Source organism: Adiantum capillus-veneris, chromosome 5 (assembly GCF_014529385.1).
Source record: "Adiantum capillus-veneris isolate H3 chromosome 5, ASM1452938v2, whole genome shotgun sequence".
NCBI lineage: Eukaryota > Viridiplantae > Streptophyta > Polypodiopsida > Polypodiales > Pteridaceae > Adiantum > Adiantum capillus-veneris.
This window is the reverse complement of record NC_140935.1, coordinates 165,107,114-165,126,406: the sequence shown is the minus strand read 5'-3', so window position 1 is coordinate 165,126,406 and position 19,293 is coordinate 165,107,114. Positions and strand designations below refer to the sequence as shown.

General features: G+C 46.5%; 1 protein-coding gene and 2 pseudogenes across 1 annotated transcript; all 3 read left to right on the top strand.

Moving 5' to 3' along the window:
- Nucleotides 1-5,441: 5,441 nt before the first annotated feature.
- Nucleotides 5,442-5,987, top strand: LOC147458495 (uncharacterized; annotated as a pseudogene).
- A 5,486-nt stretch (nucleotides 5,988-11,473) lies between these two features.
- Nucleotides 11,474-12,019, top strand: LOC147458494 (uncharacterized; annotated as a pseudogene).
- A 3,331-nt stretch (nucleotides 12,020-15,350) lies between these two features.
- Nucleotides 15,351-18,716, top strand: LOC147458493 (4-coumarate--CoA ligase-like). Its single transcript, XM_086513138.1, has 6 exons — nucleotides 15,351-16,809; nucleotides 17,275-17,473; nucleotides 17,599-17,744; nucleotides 17,857-17,924; nucleotides 18,011-18,113; nucleotides 18,198-18,716. The coding sequence occupies exons 1-6, from the start codon at nucleotides 15,808-15,810 to the stop codon at nucleotides 18,309-18,311; spliced, it is 1,632 nt and encodes a 543-aa protein (XP_086369264.1). The 5' UTR covers nucleotides 15,351-15,807; the 3' UTR covers nucleotides 18,312-18,716.
- The last annotated feature ends 577 nt before the right edge of the window (nucleotides 18,717-19,293 follow it).

Here is a 19,293-nt window from a genome sequence, read left to right as displayed (position 1 = left end):
TTGTTAATTATCTTGTCACTAGGTTGCAACAAGCTATGGGCAACCCCACTTTGCAAGCCGAAGTTACTTAACAACTTCGTGCTTATGGGATTTCTTTTCCTCTCCAAGAGGAGGGAGAGCTTACGAGGCCTCTTGAAGAGACCCCCAAAAGAAGACTCTCTCCCATACGAGAGGAGGAATCCAAAGATCAAAAAAGCAATGAATCCCTAAATTCCTCCGAAGATGTGGCTCCACGAAGAAGGAGGATTAAACGATCGCCAACTCCTCCCAAGAGGAAACGGTTAACCCATAGTCCTTCTCCTCGTCACTCCAAAAGAGAAGAGAGAAAACCAAGGAAGAAAAGGGCAAGAAAGAGGTCACCCTCTTCTCCTTCTTCTTCACCTTCCTCCTCTACCGATGAAAGCTATGGCTATTCTCCTAGAGAATATAAGAGGGGAGGACATCGCAAATCTTACCCTGCATGGCGAAGGTCACAAAAGCTCAAGAAGTTCAAAGAGGGAGGAAAGAGTATCTCTTTTTCTCACCTATGATGGCACCTTTGGTGCTACCGACAAATTATTGGCCTTCATCCAACAATTTGATGCGGCCTTTGGAGAGGAGGGCTTCACGGAGTCCTCCAAGCTACACCATGTAGCTATGCACTTCCAAAAATTGGCTCATCAATGGTGGGCTAGCCTTCGAGGCAATGGCAAAGCCCCAAGACATGGAAAACTCTACGAGTTTCCATCATGAAGCAATTCCTTGCAAGTGATGAAAATGACAAAGTGCTCATCGAATGGTGAAGTTTAAGGCTTCTCTCTCATGAGTCTATCCACAAATTTTGGGATTTACATCTCAAGGCCACTGCCTTTCAAAAAATAGACTTTGCTGAGCAAAAACAACAATTATGTGCGGGATTACCTGAAGAGATGGCCGAATATGTCAACTCTCAACGGTCTGACTCTATCAGCGAAGTAATCCACCATACCATGGTTGCTTCACGCATACAAGGGGTTAGACGGAATGTCAAACCCATGGAAAATAAAGACAAAGGTGATGCAAAGGGAAAATTAATGCCCAAAATTTTTCCTACGGCCATTCCAACAACAACAGTAACCATTGGTCCAAGGAGAAAGAAGTTTACAAAGGTAAAAATAAACTCTCTCATGAAGAGCTTGAAACTTTTCGCAAGGATCACAAATGTTTTAAGTGTGTGGAGCAAGGACATGGCTATCATTCTTGTCCCAAAAGAAATGCTCGCAATGAGACTCCTAGAGCTTCCACTATCGAAGCTCCAAAAGAGGATACTCATTGCAAACGATCACCTCTCTCCTATGCTTGGGGAAAGGTAAGGGAGCATGATGCTTTCATCTTGTTTGACCCTGGTTCTACTCTCAACTTCCTATCAATGGAGTTGGCCACCAAGTTGGGCATTCAAGCTTTTGAGATGGGAGATGCTGTAACTGCCGATGCCGCTTTCAAGGGACAACAAGCCTCCGTTACTCCCTTGATTGGGAAGTTGAGGCTTCATGTCCAAAGATATGTCGACAAAGAAGACTTCTTCATCTCTCCTCTCCAACATGAGGATGCTATCCTAGGGATACCATGGTTCAACCGCATGGCTGCCAACATGAAGTTCCCTGAAAGGAGAATCTACTTCACCTACAGGGGAAGGAATATGTATATAGATGCTAATGAGTCTGGTCGTACTATACCACTTGTAAATCCTCTCAACCTTGATAAATCAATGAAAAGCTTAGTTTCTGCGTACATGATTTTTGTCAAAGAATCCCTAAAAGATCCTAATGTTTCATCAAAGGTGAATGGTAGGAATCAAGAAGAGTTAGACTTGTCTAACTTTCTAAAAGGATTCCAAGATGTGTTCATTGATGATATCCCTATGGACTTACCTCCAAAACGAGGGGATGATGACCATCGAATTGAGCTCCTATCAGGAAGCTCACCGCCTAATAAACCTCCCTATCGAGTTTCACAAGCTCAACAAGAAGAGATCATGAGGCAAGTACAAGAATTGGTAGACAAAGGAATGGTGAGGCCTAGCTCCTCTCCCTTCTGCTCTCGAGTCCTTTTGGTGCAAAAGAAAGATGGTACATACCGCATGTCTGTGGACTATCGCGCACTTAACCATATCACTATCAAAAACCGATTTCCCGTACCTCGGGTAGAAGATCTATTTGATAAGCTACAAGGCTCTACCTACTTCAATAGGATTGACCTTAAAAGTGGCTACCATCAAATAAGGATAGTGAATGAAGATATCCTAAAGACCGCGTTTCGTACAACGTTTGGCCTTTATGAATATCTAGTCATGCCTTTTGGCTTGACTAATGCACCAGCTACATTCAATCAATTAATGGAGAAAAATTTTAGACCCTACCGCAAATTCACTGGAGTGTTCTTTGATGATATCATCATCTACTCCAATTCCTTGGAGGAACATAAGCAACATCTCCAAGTGATTTTTCAAGCATTAAGGGAGAATGAGCTTTTTCTCAATCAAAAGAAAAGCAAATTTTTCCTTCAAGAGATTTAATACTTAGGTCATATTATCTCCCAAGATGGTATCCGTATGGATCCATCAAAGTTGGAGGTAATAAAAGCATGGACTAATCCAAGGAATCTACATGAGCTAAGAAGCTTTAAAAAAGATTGGTATGTGTCCATACTATAGACGCTTCATAGCAAAATTCTCTCAAATAGTAGGACCATTACATGATTTAACAAAGAAAAACGTTAAGTATTCATGGACTGCTAAGGAGCAAAGTGCTTTTGACAAGCTCAAAGAGAAGCTTTATCTCCCAACCAGTCCTTATGCTTCAGGATCTCTCAAAACCATTTGAGGTCCAATGTGATGCTTGTGGTGATTGCCTTGGAGCAGTCTTGCTTCAAGAAGGGCATGCCATAGCATATGAGAGCCGAAGGCTCAACATGGATGAACGGGTATTAGGCATTTATGAGAAAGAGCTATTAGCTGTTCTACATGCCCTAGACGCATGGAAGCACTATCTGTTGGGGACTCCATTCATCTTACGAACATACCATCAAAGTCTCAAGTACTTCATGACGCAAACAAAGCTTTCCAACAAACAAATGAGGTGGGAAAATTTTCTTTCACAATTTAATTTCCACATTGCTCACATTGCTGGTAAGCACAATCAAGTGGCTGATGCACTTTCACGACGACCAAAAGTTAATGCTGTGTCAATAGCAACTCACAATGATCTATCTTCTATGATAAATGAGTATGCTACTGACCCTGACTTTAAAGATAATGTCAGCCCTTGATTTAGGGAAGAAAGAGGAACCATTCACCTTGCAGGATGGTTATCTTCTCCATGGCAATAGGCTATGTGTTACCCACTCCCTTCGTGAGAAAGTCATGTATGAATCCCATGCTCCTCCCTATGCGGGGCATAAAGGCATTCAACCTACTCTTCGAGGAGTAGAAACGTACTTTTATTGGCCTACCATGAAAATGGACATACAAGAGTATGTTTCAAAATGTGTAGTATGCCAAAAGACCAAGTATGATAGAGGGAAGCAACTTGGATTACTCTAGCCATTGCCGATTCCTAATTCACCATGGGAGAGTATATCCATGGATTTTTATCTTTGGATTACCAAAATCTATCCATGGGAATACGAGAATATGGACAATAGTCGACAGGTTTAGCAAGAAAGCACACTTTATCCCTGTCAAGAAGACTATTAAGGCACACCAAATGGCAACTCTCTTCATATCACAGATTTTCAAACACCATGGATTGCCAATATCCATCGTTTCAGATAGAGATCCTAGAATGACCAGTAATTTTTGGAAAGGTCTCTTCAAAAATCTAGGTACAAGATTGAATTTCTCTTTGGCCTATCACCCACAAACGGATGGCCAAAGTGAGATAGCCAATCTTATGATTCTTGATCTACTAAAGACCTATGTTACATAAGTAGATCAATGCTCACAATGGGAAAAGTACTTACCTCTTGTAGAGTATGCGTATAATATTACTATCCATACTTCTACGGGAAAAGCACCTTTCAAAATCATAGAGGGAAGACCTAAAAGTCCCTTGCTACTTAAAGTACACGGGAAGATCTTCGCTGCCGATGAGTATAGCCGTGACCTGCAAACATCTTTTCAAAAGATTAAGGAGGCTATATCCATCTCCCAACTAAGGCAAAAAGTTGCTGCTGACAAGCACAGAAGGGCCTTAACGTTCAAAGAAAATGATTGGGTCTTACTTAAGTTTCCTAAGGCTCGATTGAGGCAAACGACAGGCAAAAATCCTATGGGCCATCAAAAGTATTATTATGCTAAACTAGCAAAAAGATACTATGGTCCTTTTCAAAATTTGAAGCCAATCAATGAGGTGGCTTATCAACTCAAGTTACCTAACCATTGGCTCATACACAAAGCTTTTCATGTGAGCCTACTCAAGCCCTACAAAGGAGAGCCTCCAAATGAACCAATTATTGAAGACCCTCCCGAAATCTAAGATCAAGAAGAGGTACTACAACCCGAAGCTATCCTTCAACATGAAGACAAGGTACTACGACATGGTAAGATTATCCGACGGTATCCTATTAAGTTCAAAAATTATCCTTTTGAAGATGCTAGATGGATGCAAGGAATCCAGCTTAAGGATAGTATGAACCTTGTCAACGGTTACAATGCTACGTTAGAGTAACCAAATGTACATGTTTCTTAAATGATCAATGTTTTTGTCTTATAAGACTAATTCTCTCTTTATTGTGCACAAATTTAAGTAGTATGCATACTAAGAATAATGTTTGGGATGATAACGTCTTTCAAACACCATGTAAAATTTGTCACTCTACTTGGGAGGATGAAATGGACTAAAGAGTAGACATGCTTGTGACAGCTATGTCTCCCAAGCACCAAATGGATTAGTCATCCATCTTGGAATGATGTCGTAGAGTAAAAAGGGATCCTCTACCCGCTAAGACAAATTGACTAATGACTATGACTTAATCTCTTTTACCTCATAGTCGAGCACGACTATATTTTAAGAGAGAGGTAATGTCATTAAATATCTAATATCTAACCAACCCAAATGATTTTCTCATATTAAACTGATCATTTAATATGGGATAATAAATGGGAACAAGGGTTAGAATATAGACATGTGCTTACGGATCTATCTCAACACGGGGCCAATGGTAAAGGGGCCCAAATGAGAGATGGTATGTCAAAGAGCAAGGTTAACTAATGAAGCTTAAAAGACCTTAGGGTTAGCTTCATTAAAGACCTCCAATGGTTAGTGTTAAAAGTCCTTTGACCTTAAGCAAACTAGGACTGAGCTTGAGGTGGGAACCCAACCTAAACTTAAGTAAGCTAGGGCTGTGCTTGAGGTGGGATCCTCGTGAGAGGGAACTTTTTCCCACGCGCGCCGGCGGTCCCTCCTTGCCCCTAGCGCCCCCACATGGGCTGTCCCTCATGCGGCCCGGCGGTCCACGTTCCCATTTCTAACCTAACTCCCGCTAACCTAACTTCTCACCGTGGACGGCACTTGAGGGGGACCGAGGCCCCGTTTGGTGAATTGCCCCTCTCCGCGGCCATGCTCCCCGCGGGCCGATATGACGACTCGTGGACCCGTCGCTCCTGTGGACAAAACATGACTCCGGGAGCCCCCGAAAGACTCTATGCAAGTAAGAGCCCCGCTTGGGCCGTGGCCGGGTCCCCGGGGGTCCCGTGGACCAAAACGGCCCGGGACGCAACCGCGGGGCCGTTTCGGCATTTTGACCAGATTTTGGAACCGCGGCTCCTGGACGGGACCGACGGTGACTCCTTGAGAGGGATTTCTACCTCAAGGCCATGGGGCTTGGGTGGTTTGCCTGAGCGCCCCGAATTAAAGGACTTATAAGGGAGTAGTACTCCACTCTTGGTGAACCGTGCGCATCCTGCCGGGGTAGCCAAGAGGGGGCCGGTTGTTCAACCGGAGCCGGGGTGGCAGTCCTCACGTCCATAAAACCATTTCCCCATTCTAGGTTGGAGTTAGGTTAACCCAGTCTTCAGAGGCGCTGGAGAGGCCTCCGTCCCTTTTGTAATCAACTTTTTGAATCAATACAAAGCGCCCGTCATGGGCTTGTTTCAACAATCTTGTCTCGCGCGTCCCTTTGAAATACTTGCTCAACTTGTTGTGAAGTCGGCTAACTTGTGTTCAGGTGAAGGATCGGCGAACGCGCGCGGCCCCTAAGTTCCATTTTACGGGCCGCTCTTCAGGGTCCCGTAACACTTGGTATCAGAGCTAGAAATTCAAAAGCTGGTCTATGCCTAACAGAGGGGGACAAAGACCCGCCGAAAGTGACTCCAGCAGCACTCTCCTACCCGCCGCAAGATTAGAAGAAATTGCAGCGGACGGTGTAATTGACTCTTGGGAGTATTCCACGTGGATACGTTCTCAAGGGAGACTACAACGCCTAGACCCTATCAGCGAAGCCGGGCCAGAGTTTGAGTCCGCGCCTTCGTCACCCAACGAAATGAGTCACGCGGATGGAGACTCATTTCATGGGGAGAGGAACGACCCTCCCCGCAATGACAGAATGGAAAGGTGGGAGGCTATACTAGAGTCTCAAGCCGCGCTGGTTCAACAGCTCGTACAGGTAAGTCTGCTGAATGCTCAGAATGCCACAGCAGACAAAGGAAAAGGGCCGGCAAGCACGTCGGGAGCTCCCGCGAGTGGGAGTGACGGGATGGGGAGTTTCAAGCCTATCAAACCCACTCCCTACTCGGGTCAACGGGACTCAATGATACTGGAGAAATGGATCCGCGACACAGAGAGCTTCTACCGCACAAGCAAAATGGAAGAACATTTATGGACATCCGTGGTGTCTCATTTCTTAGCAGAGGACGCTTACAGTTGGTTCCTCCTAGAAGAGAGGAAGAACCCCTACATGTCATGGACCCGCCTCAAGGCTGAGATGCGGGACTACTTCGTTCCAAAGAATGAAGACTTCAGACACTTAGACGAATGGAGGACCATCACCCAAGGCGAAAGCAAGCTGCAGGAGTATGTGTCCAAATACAGGCAGTCTATGCTGAAAGTGGAACAGATGACTTGGGAGAGAGTGAGACTCCATGGCTTCCTCTATGGGCTCAAAGACTGGGCCCGTAGGGAGATCGAAAAGCAGAATCCGGTCGACTACATGGCAGCGCTGACCATGGCAGAAAGACTAGTGGACTCAGACTTGCGCCGAAAGGGGGCCACCAACACAAAGTCTGGGGGAAGTGGGAATGCCCCTTCCAACTCGAACAAAAATCAGTCTTCAGCTGGGCCCCAAAGGAGTGAGCCCGCAGGTAGCTTGTCAAACCAGCCCCGACTGTACGGGAACTTTCGCAACAATGCGCCAAGCAGCTACAGCAGCTCGTCGAGTAGCAGGAACTTCTCGGTGAACCAGCCTGGAGGGGCACCTCAACGGACGCTGCCTTGGAGGGCGAACCTTCCCGCCCATGCCGTAACTGTGGGGGTCCTCACTGGGATAATGATTGTCACAAAACTAGCTCTCAGTCTCGAGCCCACTCCGCTTGGGCCAATGAGACCAACGCTGACAGGACAGGATCTTCACAAGTGCAGATCACTGAGATCACGGAGCAAGAGTCTGAAAGTGGAAACAAGGAGTCTACCGAAGGGACGGTCCGTGTAGGAGCCATCAAAGCTTCTCTACACTGCCTAGCAGCTCGTATCAAACCGATCCCAAATATGTATGTCAAGACAGTAATCAACGGGCAGTCACAATTGGCGATGCTCGACTCGGGAGCGAGTCACAACTTCATCTCACCATCATGTGCCAAACGCTTGGGAGTAAAGACCTGCAAGCCCGGAGGAGGACGAAGCATCTCAGTGGGCTTCGTACAAGGCGAAGACTCGAACACCGCGATGGCTTACGACGTGGCGGTCCAAGTAGGTGAATGGCGAGCCAAAGTGGACTTCATCGTCGTACCCATGGATTCCTACGACATGATGTTTGGCCTGGCCTGGTATGACTCCTACGTGATGGGGTTGTATGCCAAGGGCATGAATCAACTGATGCTGGACATGAATGGTAAAGGGGTGATTGTCCCGATCATCCGACCTATGGACACGCCTCCTGCCCGCAAGACTACTCAAGAAAAAGCTCCGCCGAAACCACAACCTTACGTGCCACCTCAAGCCCGAGGGCAGGTGAACGCAGCTCAAACTAAGACACCAACGCCGACGAAAACGGAAAAAGGGAAGACTCGAGTTAGCTGGGATGACCTAGTCCCAGACTCAATGTGGATCTCACCAAAGCAAGCGGAGAAGGCTCTCAAACAAGGAGCCCAGGTTCACTGCTGTGTGATGAAAGCAACACTAGCAGATTCAGACGAAGAGTGCACTATCGGGGATAGTCGCATCATCAAGGTGGTTGAAGAATTCAAGGACGTGGTACCGCCGCAGCTTCCGGCTGGGCTCCCACCTAAGCGAGCAGTGGACCACAAGATCGAGCTAGTGCCTGGCCATTCGCCGCCAGCCCGTCCACCCTATCGAATGGATGCCACACAACTACAAGAACTGAAGAAGCAACTAGGAGAACTACTTGAAGCAGGTTTTATCAGGCCCAGCAAGTCCCCTTACGGGGCCCCGGTGCTTTTTGTCACAAAGAAGGACGGCTCATCCAGACTCTGCGTCGACTACAGAGCCCTGAATAAAATAACCATCCGGAACAGGTACCCTCTGCCGCACATGGATGATCTAACAGACAGGTTGGCAGGGGCAAAATACTTCACTAAGGTCGATCTGCGATCAGGATACCACCAGATTCGGATTGTGGATGAAGATGTGCACAAGACAGCTTTCAGGTCACGTTATGGAGCTCACGAATGGCTAGTGCTTCCCTTTGGCCTCACCAATGAAGTAGCTACCTTCTCAGCTGGAATGGATACAGATTTCGGCGACATGCTGGATGAATTCCTCATTGTGTACCTGGATGATCTGCTAATCTACAGCAAAACGTTTGAAGAGCACGTAGAGCATGTGCGTCAGGTGCTCCGCAGACTCAGAGAATGCAAGTGGTACGCAAAACTGGAAAAGTGCGTCTTCGCAGTACAGGAAGTGGAATTCTTGGGCTTCTTGGTCACTGCAAATGGAATTCGCGTGGATCCTAAAAAGATTGAGGCCGTGGTGAACTGGCCTGCCCCCCGAACAGTTACACAGGTACGCGAGTTCGTGGGTTTCACTCAGTATTGCCGAAAGTCCATCAAAGACTTTTCGAAGATCATGGCCCCCATAACAGACACCACCAAGGGTTCGCTAGCGTTCAAGTGGACAGATGAAGCCCAACGAGCTTTTGAGCACATCAAACAAGTAATGTGCTCCCTACCGGTACTTAAACTCCCAGAATTCGACAAGCCATTCGAAATTCACACCGATGCCTCACGCATCGCACTGGGAGGGGTACTAATGCAAGCTGAAAGACCAGTAGCCTACATTTCGAAGAAGTTTACAGACCCACAGAAGAGATGGGCTACACACGAGCAGGAGATGTATGCAGTGGTATACTGTCTTGACCAATGGCGTCACTACGTATTGGACAAGCATACTAAAGTATACACAGATAATGTTTCTCTGAAGTATTTCCAGACACAACCTAAACTCTCACACAAACAGAGTCGGTGGCAAGATCAGCTAGCAGAATATGACATAGAAATCATACATAAACCGGGCAAGCAGAATGCAATGCCAGATGCCCTCAGTCGCATGCCCGAGGTTAATGCAGTCAGTGTAATAAGCAGTGATGAAGTACTGGATCAGATCCGCGAGGCCAGTAAGACAGACCCCGCAGTATTACAGATGATGCAGAGTTGGCGACAAGGCAAGACTTCCGTGGGGCTGTTCGACCTACGGGATGGGCTATGGTATGCTCATAACCGCGTGTATGTACCAGATGATCCTACACTCAAAGCAAAACTACTTTGGGAAACCCACGACTGCAAAGTTGCAGGACACGGTGGGCAAAAGAGATCCTTTGATAGGTTAAGCCGTCACTTTTTCTGGCCAAAGATGCAGGAAGATGTGGTGGAATATGTAAGAACGTGCCCGACATGCCAGCTAGTCAAGGCACAGCGAATAAAGCCAGCAGGGCTTTTGATGTCTATGCCTACACCATCTCGCCCCTGGGATGTGATAAGCATGGACTTCATTGTCGACTTACCCGAAAGCCACGGATTCACTACCATCTTCGTGATCGTGGACTACTTTTCAAAGCAGGCGCACTTCATTCCCGCAAAGCCGCCCCTTACAGCCTACCAGACGGCGCGGCTTTTCTTCAAGCATGTCTTCAAGAATCACGGACTCCCACTGGCCATTGTTTCGGATCGCGATGGGCGATTCTTAAGCGACATGTGGCGGGAGTTATTCAAGCTCCTAGGCACACAGCTCAGGTTTTCTTCGGCCTATCACCCCCAAACAGATGGGCAGACCGAGCGAATCAATCAAGGCATCGAAGATTACATCCGTTGCTATGTCCAAGCAGATCAAAAGGATTGGGCAGACTTTCTGGAAGTCCTTGAGTTTCAGTACAATAGCAGTGTGCACTCGGGGACAGGATACACCCCATTTGAGCTAGCCACAGGAAAAGAGGTGATTACGCCCATGGCACTTGCGTCGGGCACTATGCATGCAGAAGATCAGGATGCTGAGCAGTTTTTGACGGCTTGGCAGAAACGTTTGGATGTAGCCAGAAAGCACTTGATGAAGTACAAAGATAAGTATGTAGCCAGACATAACGAAAAAGCACGAACAGAGTTCTTTCAGAAGGGTGATTTGGTGCTGGTAAGTGCCCAGAACATCAACCTTCCCGAAAACTTAACACCCAAATTCAACCACCGCTTCTATGGTCCATACCGGGTACTGCAAGATTTCAACAACGTCTCCTACAAGCTGGAGCTACCTTCCAATGTCAAGATCCACAATGTTTTTCACATCAGCCTACTCAAACGATTTCAGGTTGATGGGAAATACGGGCGCCATGTACCTCTACTAGACAAAGGAGTAAACCCCTTTGAGCCAGAAATTATCATCAAACACCGTTTCAGGCGCAACAACCTAGAGTTCTATGTCAAGTGGAGAGGGCGGCCAATGTCAGATTGCACTTGGGTGCCAGAAGATAGAGTCATTGCAATGGATAAACAGTTATTGCTTCGGTACTACAGGATTCCGGACCTCAAACACATGCCTAGGGCATAGAAGACCACAACCATGTACAGCAAGTAGTATAGGATGCAGTAGTTTGTCAGCACAGTTATGCTCAGTTTTTTCAGCAGAATAAAGATGCGTTATGTGACAATTATGCGATGTATGCACTATGTGGTCAGATGCTTTATAATCTTGACGAGGACGTCAAGTTCCTTGAGGGGGGGGAGAATGTTGGGATCCTCGTCAGAGGGAACTTTTTCCCACGCGCGCCGGCGGTCCCTCCTTGCCCCTAGCGCCCCCACATGGGCTGTCCCTCATGCGGCCCGGCGGTCCACGTTCCCATTTCTAACCTAACTCCCGCTAACCTAACTTCTCACCGTGGACGGCACTTGAGGGGGACCGAGGCCCCGTTTGGTGAATTGCCCCTCTCCGCGGCCATGCTCCCCGCGGGCCGATATGACGACTCGTGGACCCGTCGCTCCTGTGGACAAAACATGACTCCGGGAGCCCCCGAAAGACTCTATGCAAGTAAGAGCCCCGCTTGGGCCGTGGCCGGGTCCCCGGGGGTCCCGTGGACCAAAACGGCCCAGGACGCAACCGCGGGGCCGTTTCGACATTTTGACCAGATTTTGGAACCGCGGCTCCAGGACGGGACCGACGGTGACTCCTTGAGAGGGATTTCTACCTCAAGGCCATGGGGCTTGGGTGGTTTGCCTGAGCGCCCCGAATTAAAGGACTTATAAGGGAGTAGTACTCCACTCTTGGTGAACCGTGCGCATCCTGCCGGGGTAGCCAAGAGGGGGCCGGTTGTTCAACCGGAGCCGGGGTGGCAGTCCTCACGTCCATAAAACCATTTCCCCATTCTAGGTTGGAGTTAGGTTAACCCAGTCTTCAGAGGCGCTGGAGAGGCCTCCGTCCCTTTTGTAATCAACTTTTTGAATCAATACAAAGCGCCCGTCACGGGCTTGTTTCAACAATCTTGTCTCGCGCGTCCCTTTGAAATACTTGCTCAACTTGTTGTGAAGTCGGCTAACTTGTGTTCAGGTGAAGGATCGGCGAACGCGCGCGGCCCCTAAGTTCCATTTTACGAAATACTGTGAAATGCTTACGTCAATGCGTAGAGCTCTTACCTACGATTGCAACACAACAGACGCGACTGCAATGTTACAACCTGGGAGGGAGTAGGAAGCACGAGAAGGAGAGAAGTGAGCGCCATTAGCTCACGTTGTGTATTTCATTATCCAAAACTTGGAAATAACTTACAAAAATTGGCTTTTATACCTTAGCCAAGGTTTTTGGTGGTCAAAACTAATAATCTAGGAGCTCTAACTAAAGATAGGTAAAGACAGGTTGATACAATGTGGAAGCTTGTAGCCCCGGCTCATCAATTACAAGGTTTATCCAAAAAATAGGAGTTACAATATTCCCGATTCATCAAAATAATAAATGTTTTTACAATGAGAGCTCCAAAAATGGTATCCGAGTTAGCTTGCTGCTAACATTCCCCCCCTCCTCGCTTGTGTCGTCTCTTGACACAGCTTTATGGGCTGAAATAATCTTCGGGTTGACGGTCGGTGTCATTAAATATCTAATATCTAACCAACCCAAATGATTTTCTCATATTAAACTGATCATTTAATATTGGATAATAAACAGGAACAAGGGTTAGAATATAGACATGTACTTACGGATCTATCTCAACACGGGGCCAATGGTGAAGGGACCCAAATGAGAGATGGTCTGTCAAAGAACAAAGTTAACTAATGAAGCTTAAAAGACCTTAGGGTTAGCTTCATTAAAGACCTCCAATGGTTAGTGTTAAAAGTCCTTTGACCTTAAGCAAACTAGGGCTGAGCTTGAGGTGGGAACCGGACCTAAACTTAAGCAAGCTAGGGCTGTCCTTGAGGTGGGAACCTTAAGCAAGATAGGGCTGTGCTTGAGGTGGGAACCCGACCTAAACTTAAACAAGCTAGGGCTGTGCTTGAGGTGGGAACACGACGTAAACTTAAGCAAGCTAGGGCTCTGCTTGAGGTGGGAACTCCACCTAAGGTGCTTGTCATGCTTGATGACTAAGGTACTTGAGGTACTTGTCACATTTAATGAGAAAGTTGCTTGAGAAGCTTCCTCTGCATGGGGGGTAAGATGCTCGAGTCAAAAAGAGAACCTACACACTTAATGAGGAAGTTGCTTGAGAAACTTCCTATGCATAAAAATCTCAAAGTTAGGGAAATTCTAAAAGAGCACATGGGACACATGTCCGACTCTCACTAAGCTTAACCACATGGTGTGCTTGAATGCTATTGGTTGGGCTAAAGAGGGGTCCAATGAGCTTCTACTTCCATCTAACAAACATCTAGATATTTTTAAGCTCTTTCTCTCTCTAAGGGGTAAGGAGGACATTTGTCAAAAGACTACCCATGTACTTGACTGCATGTTGCATGTGATTGGCTAGGGGGAGAGGGGTCCAATGAGCTTGGAACATGCAGAAAGGTCACCACTCGCCCAAAGCAAGGAGGGGGGATGCTAGCGGGATATACTCCACACACACACACACTCATTTGCAAGGCCATTCTCACTTGGTGAAAGTTGAGGAACACCACCTCCTTCTCCAAGCTTGTGAGAGTGAAAGCCCACACCAACACTCTTGGCTATGGAATGCAAATCCAACCAAGAGTCATGCTTCAATGCTTAAGCTTGCCATCTTCTCCATCTTCATTACTATGCTATTATGTATGCTAGCAAGAAGAGTAATGATAAGTGAGGAACTATTTCTTTCTCCTATGGAATGTTTCTTCTTCCTCTTCCCTATCTTCATTCCCCGCTAGCTCTCTCCACCTTCGAAGGTGTTTGAGGCCTTGGGACTGAGGCTTGGGATAGTTAATGCTTTCTTTAAGTTTATGTTATGCTTGTGATGCATGAAGCTTTCCATCTTCATTGCATCACTTAGATTACAAGGAACACAAAGATTGTATTGTACCTTGTCTCTCTTGATGGGAGAAACTATAATACAAATGCCTATTGGAGGGGAGACCGTTTCCATATGAATCCGGTCTTCAACTATTGTCATGTTCTCTAAACTCTCTCTCTCTCTTGCAAAAGTATTGTTCATGCCAAGTTAACTAAGTACCATGTTTATGTTGCTACCATCAATTAAGTTCAACCGCTATGCTCACAAAGAATCTCTCAAAAGTGCTTCACCTAATTTCCTAATTTCGCTACTCTCAAAGTTCGTAGGCAATTTCCATTACACACACACACACACACACACACACACACACACACAGAGAGAGAGAGAGAGAGAGAGAGAGAGAGAGAGAGAGAGAGAGAGAGAGAGAGAGAGAGAGAGAGATGTTATTGCTCCTAACCTCCCTGCAATATGGTGCCCCTATGGTGCACCTTAATGATGAGCACTAGTTTTCTATCTGTCATGTAATTGCTATGAGACTGATGTGCTGCCTTGGTGTGCTATATCCGAACACTCTTGCTCAGCTATTAGTGCAAGAGAGATGTTGGGACATGTTGCGGCCTTGTTGTTGATGTCACATGTGTAGGCAATAAATAGTTTGTGGACTATTGCACAATGTGCACCAGAGTCGGGGAGAGAGTGGAGCATTTGGTTGGAGAGGTGTTGGACATGGCATTTATTACCAAGTGGCATGTGTGCTCCCCGAAATTTCCTTTGAGCATTGTTATCTTGGAAATATAGAGCTAGTTCTCACGGAGGCGGGGTTCTCAACTGGTTGCCAACCAATTGCGAACTTTTCAGGTTCCCATGAGGGGGTGTCCACTAAAAAGCTCACAAGTGGTTGGCAACTAGTTGTAGCCCTGCTCCAAGGGTAGGGGGTGGAGCGGGTAGGAAACCACACATAAAGACAAACACGTTGCACTTATTTTTAGGCTTGCAAAGGGAAGACGACACAAGCTATGCACTATTCCAGGATCGCAACTGATTTATTTGCGTAAAATTACACATATCCAAGCGTGAAGGTCTTCAAGTGAACACAAAAATAGTTATTGCTGGTTGCACAGAAGTTCGTAACCTTCTGGACACCAGGATATGTGAACTGGCTCATATAGACCTTTGCTTCCCGAATCCCCATGACCAACTTCAATTTTTTAGTAGGTAACAACCGCTAAGATTGTTGCTTCAGCTTGCGAGGTTGTAGCCTGTAGCCACCATTGCCCACCACATAGTACGTACCCGCATTAATGACTTTCCGTAGTGCCAGCTCAGGAGTTGGTTGGTGGAGGGCGCGGCTGCTGCGGCGCTCTCGCTGCGCCTTTCTCTTCTCGCTTGCTTTCTCGGCTGTAGGGGGCAAAGTTCATACTGTCTTATTCTGAGAGAGAGAGAGAGAGAGAGAGACAGAGAGAGCTTCTTGTTGCCAGTTCCAATTTTGCAGACTCTCAAAGGAGAGGCTGGAGGCTGGGAGGGTGATTGCTGAACATCAAGCTCACCATGCCGGCGCATGGCCCAAAAGGGTAGCCCTGTACTTTAGTTTTCGTTTAGGGAAGCAGCTGAGAGAGAATGATTCTCTCTGTAAAGAATGCAGAACTTTTACTTACATAGTGCAGCTCAGCGTTGAGTGCTAATAACAACTAGGCTCCGGCATTGGTACGCTCACAGCCGAGTGAAGAGATGGATGAGCATGGGAGCCCTATGGCTCCAACATACATTTTCAGGTCGAAGCTCCCTGAGATCGACATACCAAGTCATCTGTCCCTCACCCAATATTGCTTTCAACATATTGCGAAATTTGCCCACAGGCCCTGCTTGGTTGAGAGCACTGGAAAGAATTACACTTTTGCAGAGGTTGAGCTCTACACTCGGCGCGTTGCCGCAGGATTCTGTCGTTTGGGCATTGAGAGAGGGGATGTTGTTATGCTCTTACTGCCCAACTGTGTGGAATTTGTACTCCTCTTCCTGGGGCTTGCAATGAGAGGAGCTGCTGCCACTACTTGTAATCCTTCCTACACCGCCCAGGAGATCTCAAAGCAGGTGAATGGGTCTAGACCAAAGTTGATTGTCACTCAAGCATTGTTCGTTGAAAAGCTAGCAGAAGTTGTTGATGCAGTGTCTCACAACTTCAATATCATGACCACAGATGAGGCCCTGCCTAATCACCTCCACATCTCGACGCTTATACAAGCAGAGGAAAGCCAATGCCCGCGTGTTGACATCCTTCCTGATGATGTTGTTGCCCTCCCCTATTCCTCGGGAACAACAGGCTTACCAAAAGGCGTCATGCTCACTCACAGAAGCCTCATCACAAGCATTGCACAGCAAGTTGATGGGGACAATCCAAATATTTACATGAAACCGGACGATGTGGTTTTATGTGTGCTGCCCATGTTCCACATATACTCACTCAACACGGTACTTCTATGCTCTCTGCGGGTGGGAGCCTCAATAGTTGTGATGACCAAGTTTGAGATTGTGGCTCTTCTTGAGGTGATTCAGAGGTTTAAGGTCACCATAGCGCCTTTGGTCCCGCCGATTGTGCTAGCATTGGCCAAGAACCCAATCGTCGATAAGTACAACTTATCAAGCATAAGGATGTTGATGTCTGGTGCAGCTCCTCTCGGAAAGGACTTGGAAGCCTCTTTTCACTCTCGGGTACCCCAGGCGGTCATTGGTCAGGTAACTCACTTGACGGACATGTCAAAAGTTGAGGTTGTTTATTGAAAAAGATCTGTTGAGCTCCAAGTGTGAAGGGGATATATACATACATACATGCCTGAAGTAGTGTGCTGGTTCTTTAAGGTGGTCGGCGGATGAGCTCCAAGTGTGAAGGGGATATATACATACATACATGCCTGAAGTAGTGTGCTGGTTCTTTAAGGTAGTCGGCGGATGGGGCTTTTTTCTGCTTACATCAGTATCTTCCACTGCCAGTGAGAGAATGAAATGACAACACTGCCTTTAACCTTCCGACAACATGAAAATTGTAAAAATTGGCAGGAATTGCACTTTTATGAATGCTTGTGACTTGACTTTGAACAACCCAAGTAGAGATATTTTACATTGTCTCATGTGCTTCGCCTTTTTGTTCAAGAAGTCTTGAGACGATGCTAACATTGCAGGCTCATCTATTGCATGTGGCAGGGGTATGGGATGACAGAGGCTGGCCCAGTTCTGGCTATGTGCTTGGCTTTTGCAAAGGAACCCTTTCCGGTTAAAGCTGGTGCGTGTGGTACGGTTGTGCGTAATGCAGAAGTGAAGATTATGGATCCTGAAACGGGGGCTTCCCTTCCACATAATGAGCCAGGGGAGATATGCATTCGTGGAGAACAGGTCATGAAAGGTACTTTTCATGTACAAGCTGATCTGGTTGCAGGCTTGTATATGTGAGACTGCTGCATGAGGGGCACCATAATTCCACAGTTCACCAGCATGATCTCATTGCGATATTCTGTGTTTTTTGCCCAGGTTATGTTGGAGATCCTGAAGCCACAGCCAATACTATCGACAAGGATGGTTTTCTCCACACTGGTGATATTGGGCTCATTGATGACGACGATGAGATTTTTATTGTAGACAGAGTAAAGGAGATTATAAAATTCAAAGGCTTTCAGGTTCGCAGAGATGTTTTTCCTTCTTCAATGAGGAATTCATATCCAGCTAGTCCAAGGCAAATTTATTTAGCTTATGACTTCCTCCTGCATAATGAATTATACACATGTGCAGGTCCCTCCTGCTGAGCTTGAGGCGATTTTGTTGTCCCATACTGCCGTTGCAGACGCTGCGTGTGTACCGTAAGTGTTTGTTTGTTGATGATGATCATAGGAGCTTGAAGCTGAGTGATTTAACTTCTCTGATGTACTCTACCTGTTTCTGACAGAAAGAAAGACGAAGTGGCAGGTGAAGTGCCTGTTGCCTTTGTTGTAAAGGCTCAAAACTTTGACATCAGTGTGGCAAGCATTAGAGAATTTGTAGCCAGACAGGTGTTAGTCTAAGCTGATTATCTCTTCCTTAACCTAAGCATATAAAAGGTATATATGTATATGCTCACATACTTGAATTTGCAGGTGGTCTTCTACAAGAAACTGCACGATGTGTACTTTGTGGAGGCCATACCCAAGTCTCCCTCAGGCAAGATTTTAAGAAAGGAGCTCAAGATGAGGCTGGAGCAGACGAAGTAGGACTGACTTGCTCACCATTATTGTGTGTTTCTATTTGGAATTCTAAAGCGAGCCTATGCATTCTTTAGAGTCCATCCATGCTGAGCGTAGTACTATACAAATCTGTATAGGGAAAAGCAATGTGATGGCACTCACTAAACAGCATCGGTAGCCCAAGTCTTTTCATCTTCAACTTCAGATCATGAGGTGATATCAGTTCTTGGCAAGCTTATGACCTCCTCCAGCTCTTGGATGAAGTTGTGGCAAGAACTTCCACAAGGATAGTTTTTGGCCCCTTACAGAAGAAGGGAATTAGTTTACAAATGTTATTTTTTTATCGTTGAAACAGTTTTCTAGCGTTTAATGGCCCCATAGGGAGGGAGATATGTTGCCTCTCTTATTTTAATAAATTTTCAGCTTGTAGAAGGGACTCTCTAGTTTTCTATGATTTAGTGGTCTCAATGCTCACTCATGTGGTGTAAGGCATTGAAAAGATCTTTTTATGAGCTTCATAGTGGCTCTGCTGTGCTCTATGGGAGTGTCATATATAGTGCTCGGCCACACACATGCTTAGGAGTGGAGCATCCTTTTCTACAGCTGCGAATATGCTTATGCCCATGCCCATGCCTGAGCTGCTTAATTGTCCTGCAGGTGAACAACCGCAAAAAAGTTATCTGGTAGGTGCCTGGTAAGCCCCCCTGATACAAAGATAAAATTCCTATGGCAGTCCCCACTCCACCATGGCTCCCGGCAGCCAATGACCTTTTCGACCCATAATAGCCCCTGCCAAGGTCTTAATAAGATCTTTCTGAGGGGCTAGGAGCCAGGGCCAGGATAAGGTAGATGAAGAAGAGGTGGAATGCCATTGGAAAAATATCCGTGGTATCTCTGACTGCTCTCACTCAAGTGATTGGAGGGGACTGTGTTACTCGCACGTGACTGGTCTTTGCTTTGTGCCAACTCCACAGTATGTGAGAAGTGTGACGTTGTATTTGTTGAAGAT

Excerpts from the sequence above, each read along its gene's own strand:
- LOC147458493 (XM_086513138.1), top strand. The coding sequence starts at position 15,808 with ATGGATGAGCATGGGAGCCCTATGGCTCCAACATACATTTTCAGGTCG. Across the intron at positions 16,810-17,274 it reads CCCAGGCGGTCATTGGTCAG|GGGTATGGGATGACAGAGGC; the intron begins GTAACTCACTTG and ends TGCATGTGGCAG. Across the intron at positions 17,925-18,010 it reads GCAGACGCTGCGTGTGTACC|AAAGAAAGACGAAGTGGCAG; the intron begins GTAAGTGTTTGT and ends TGTTTCTGACAG.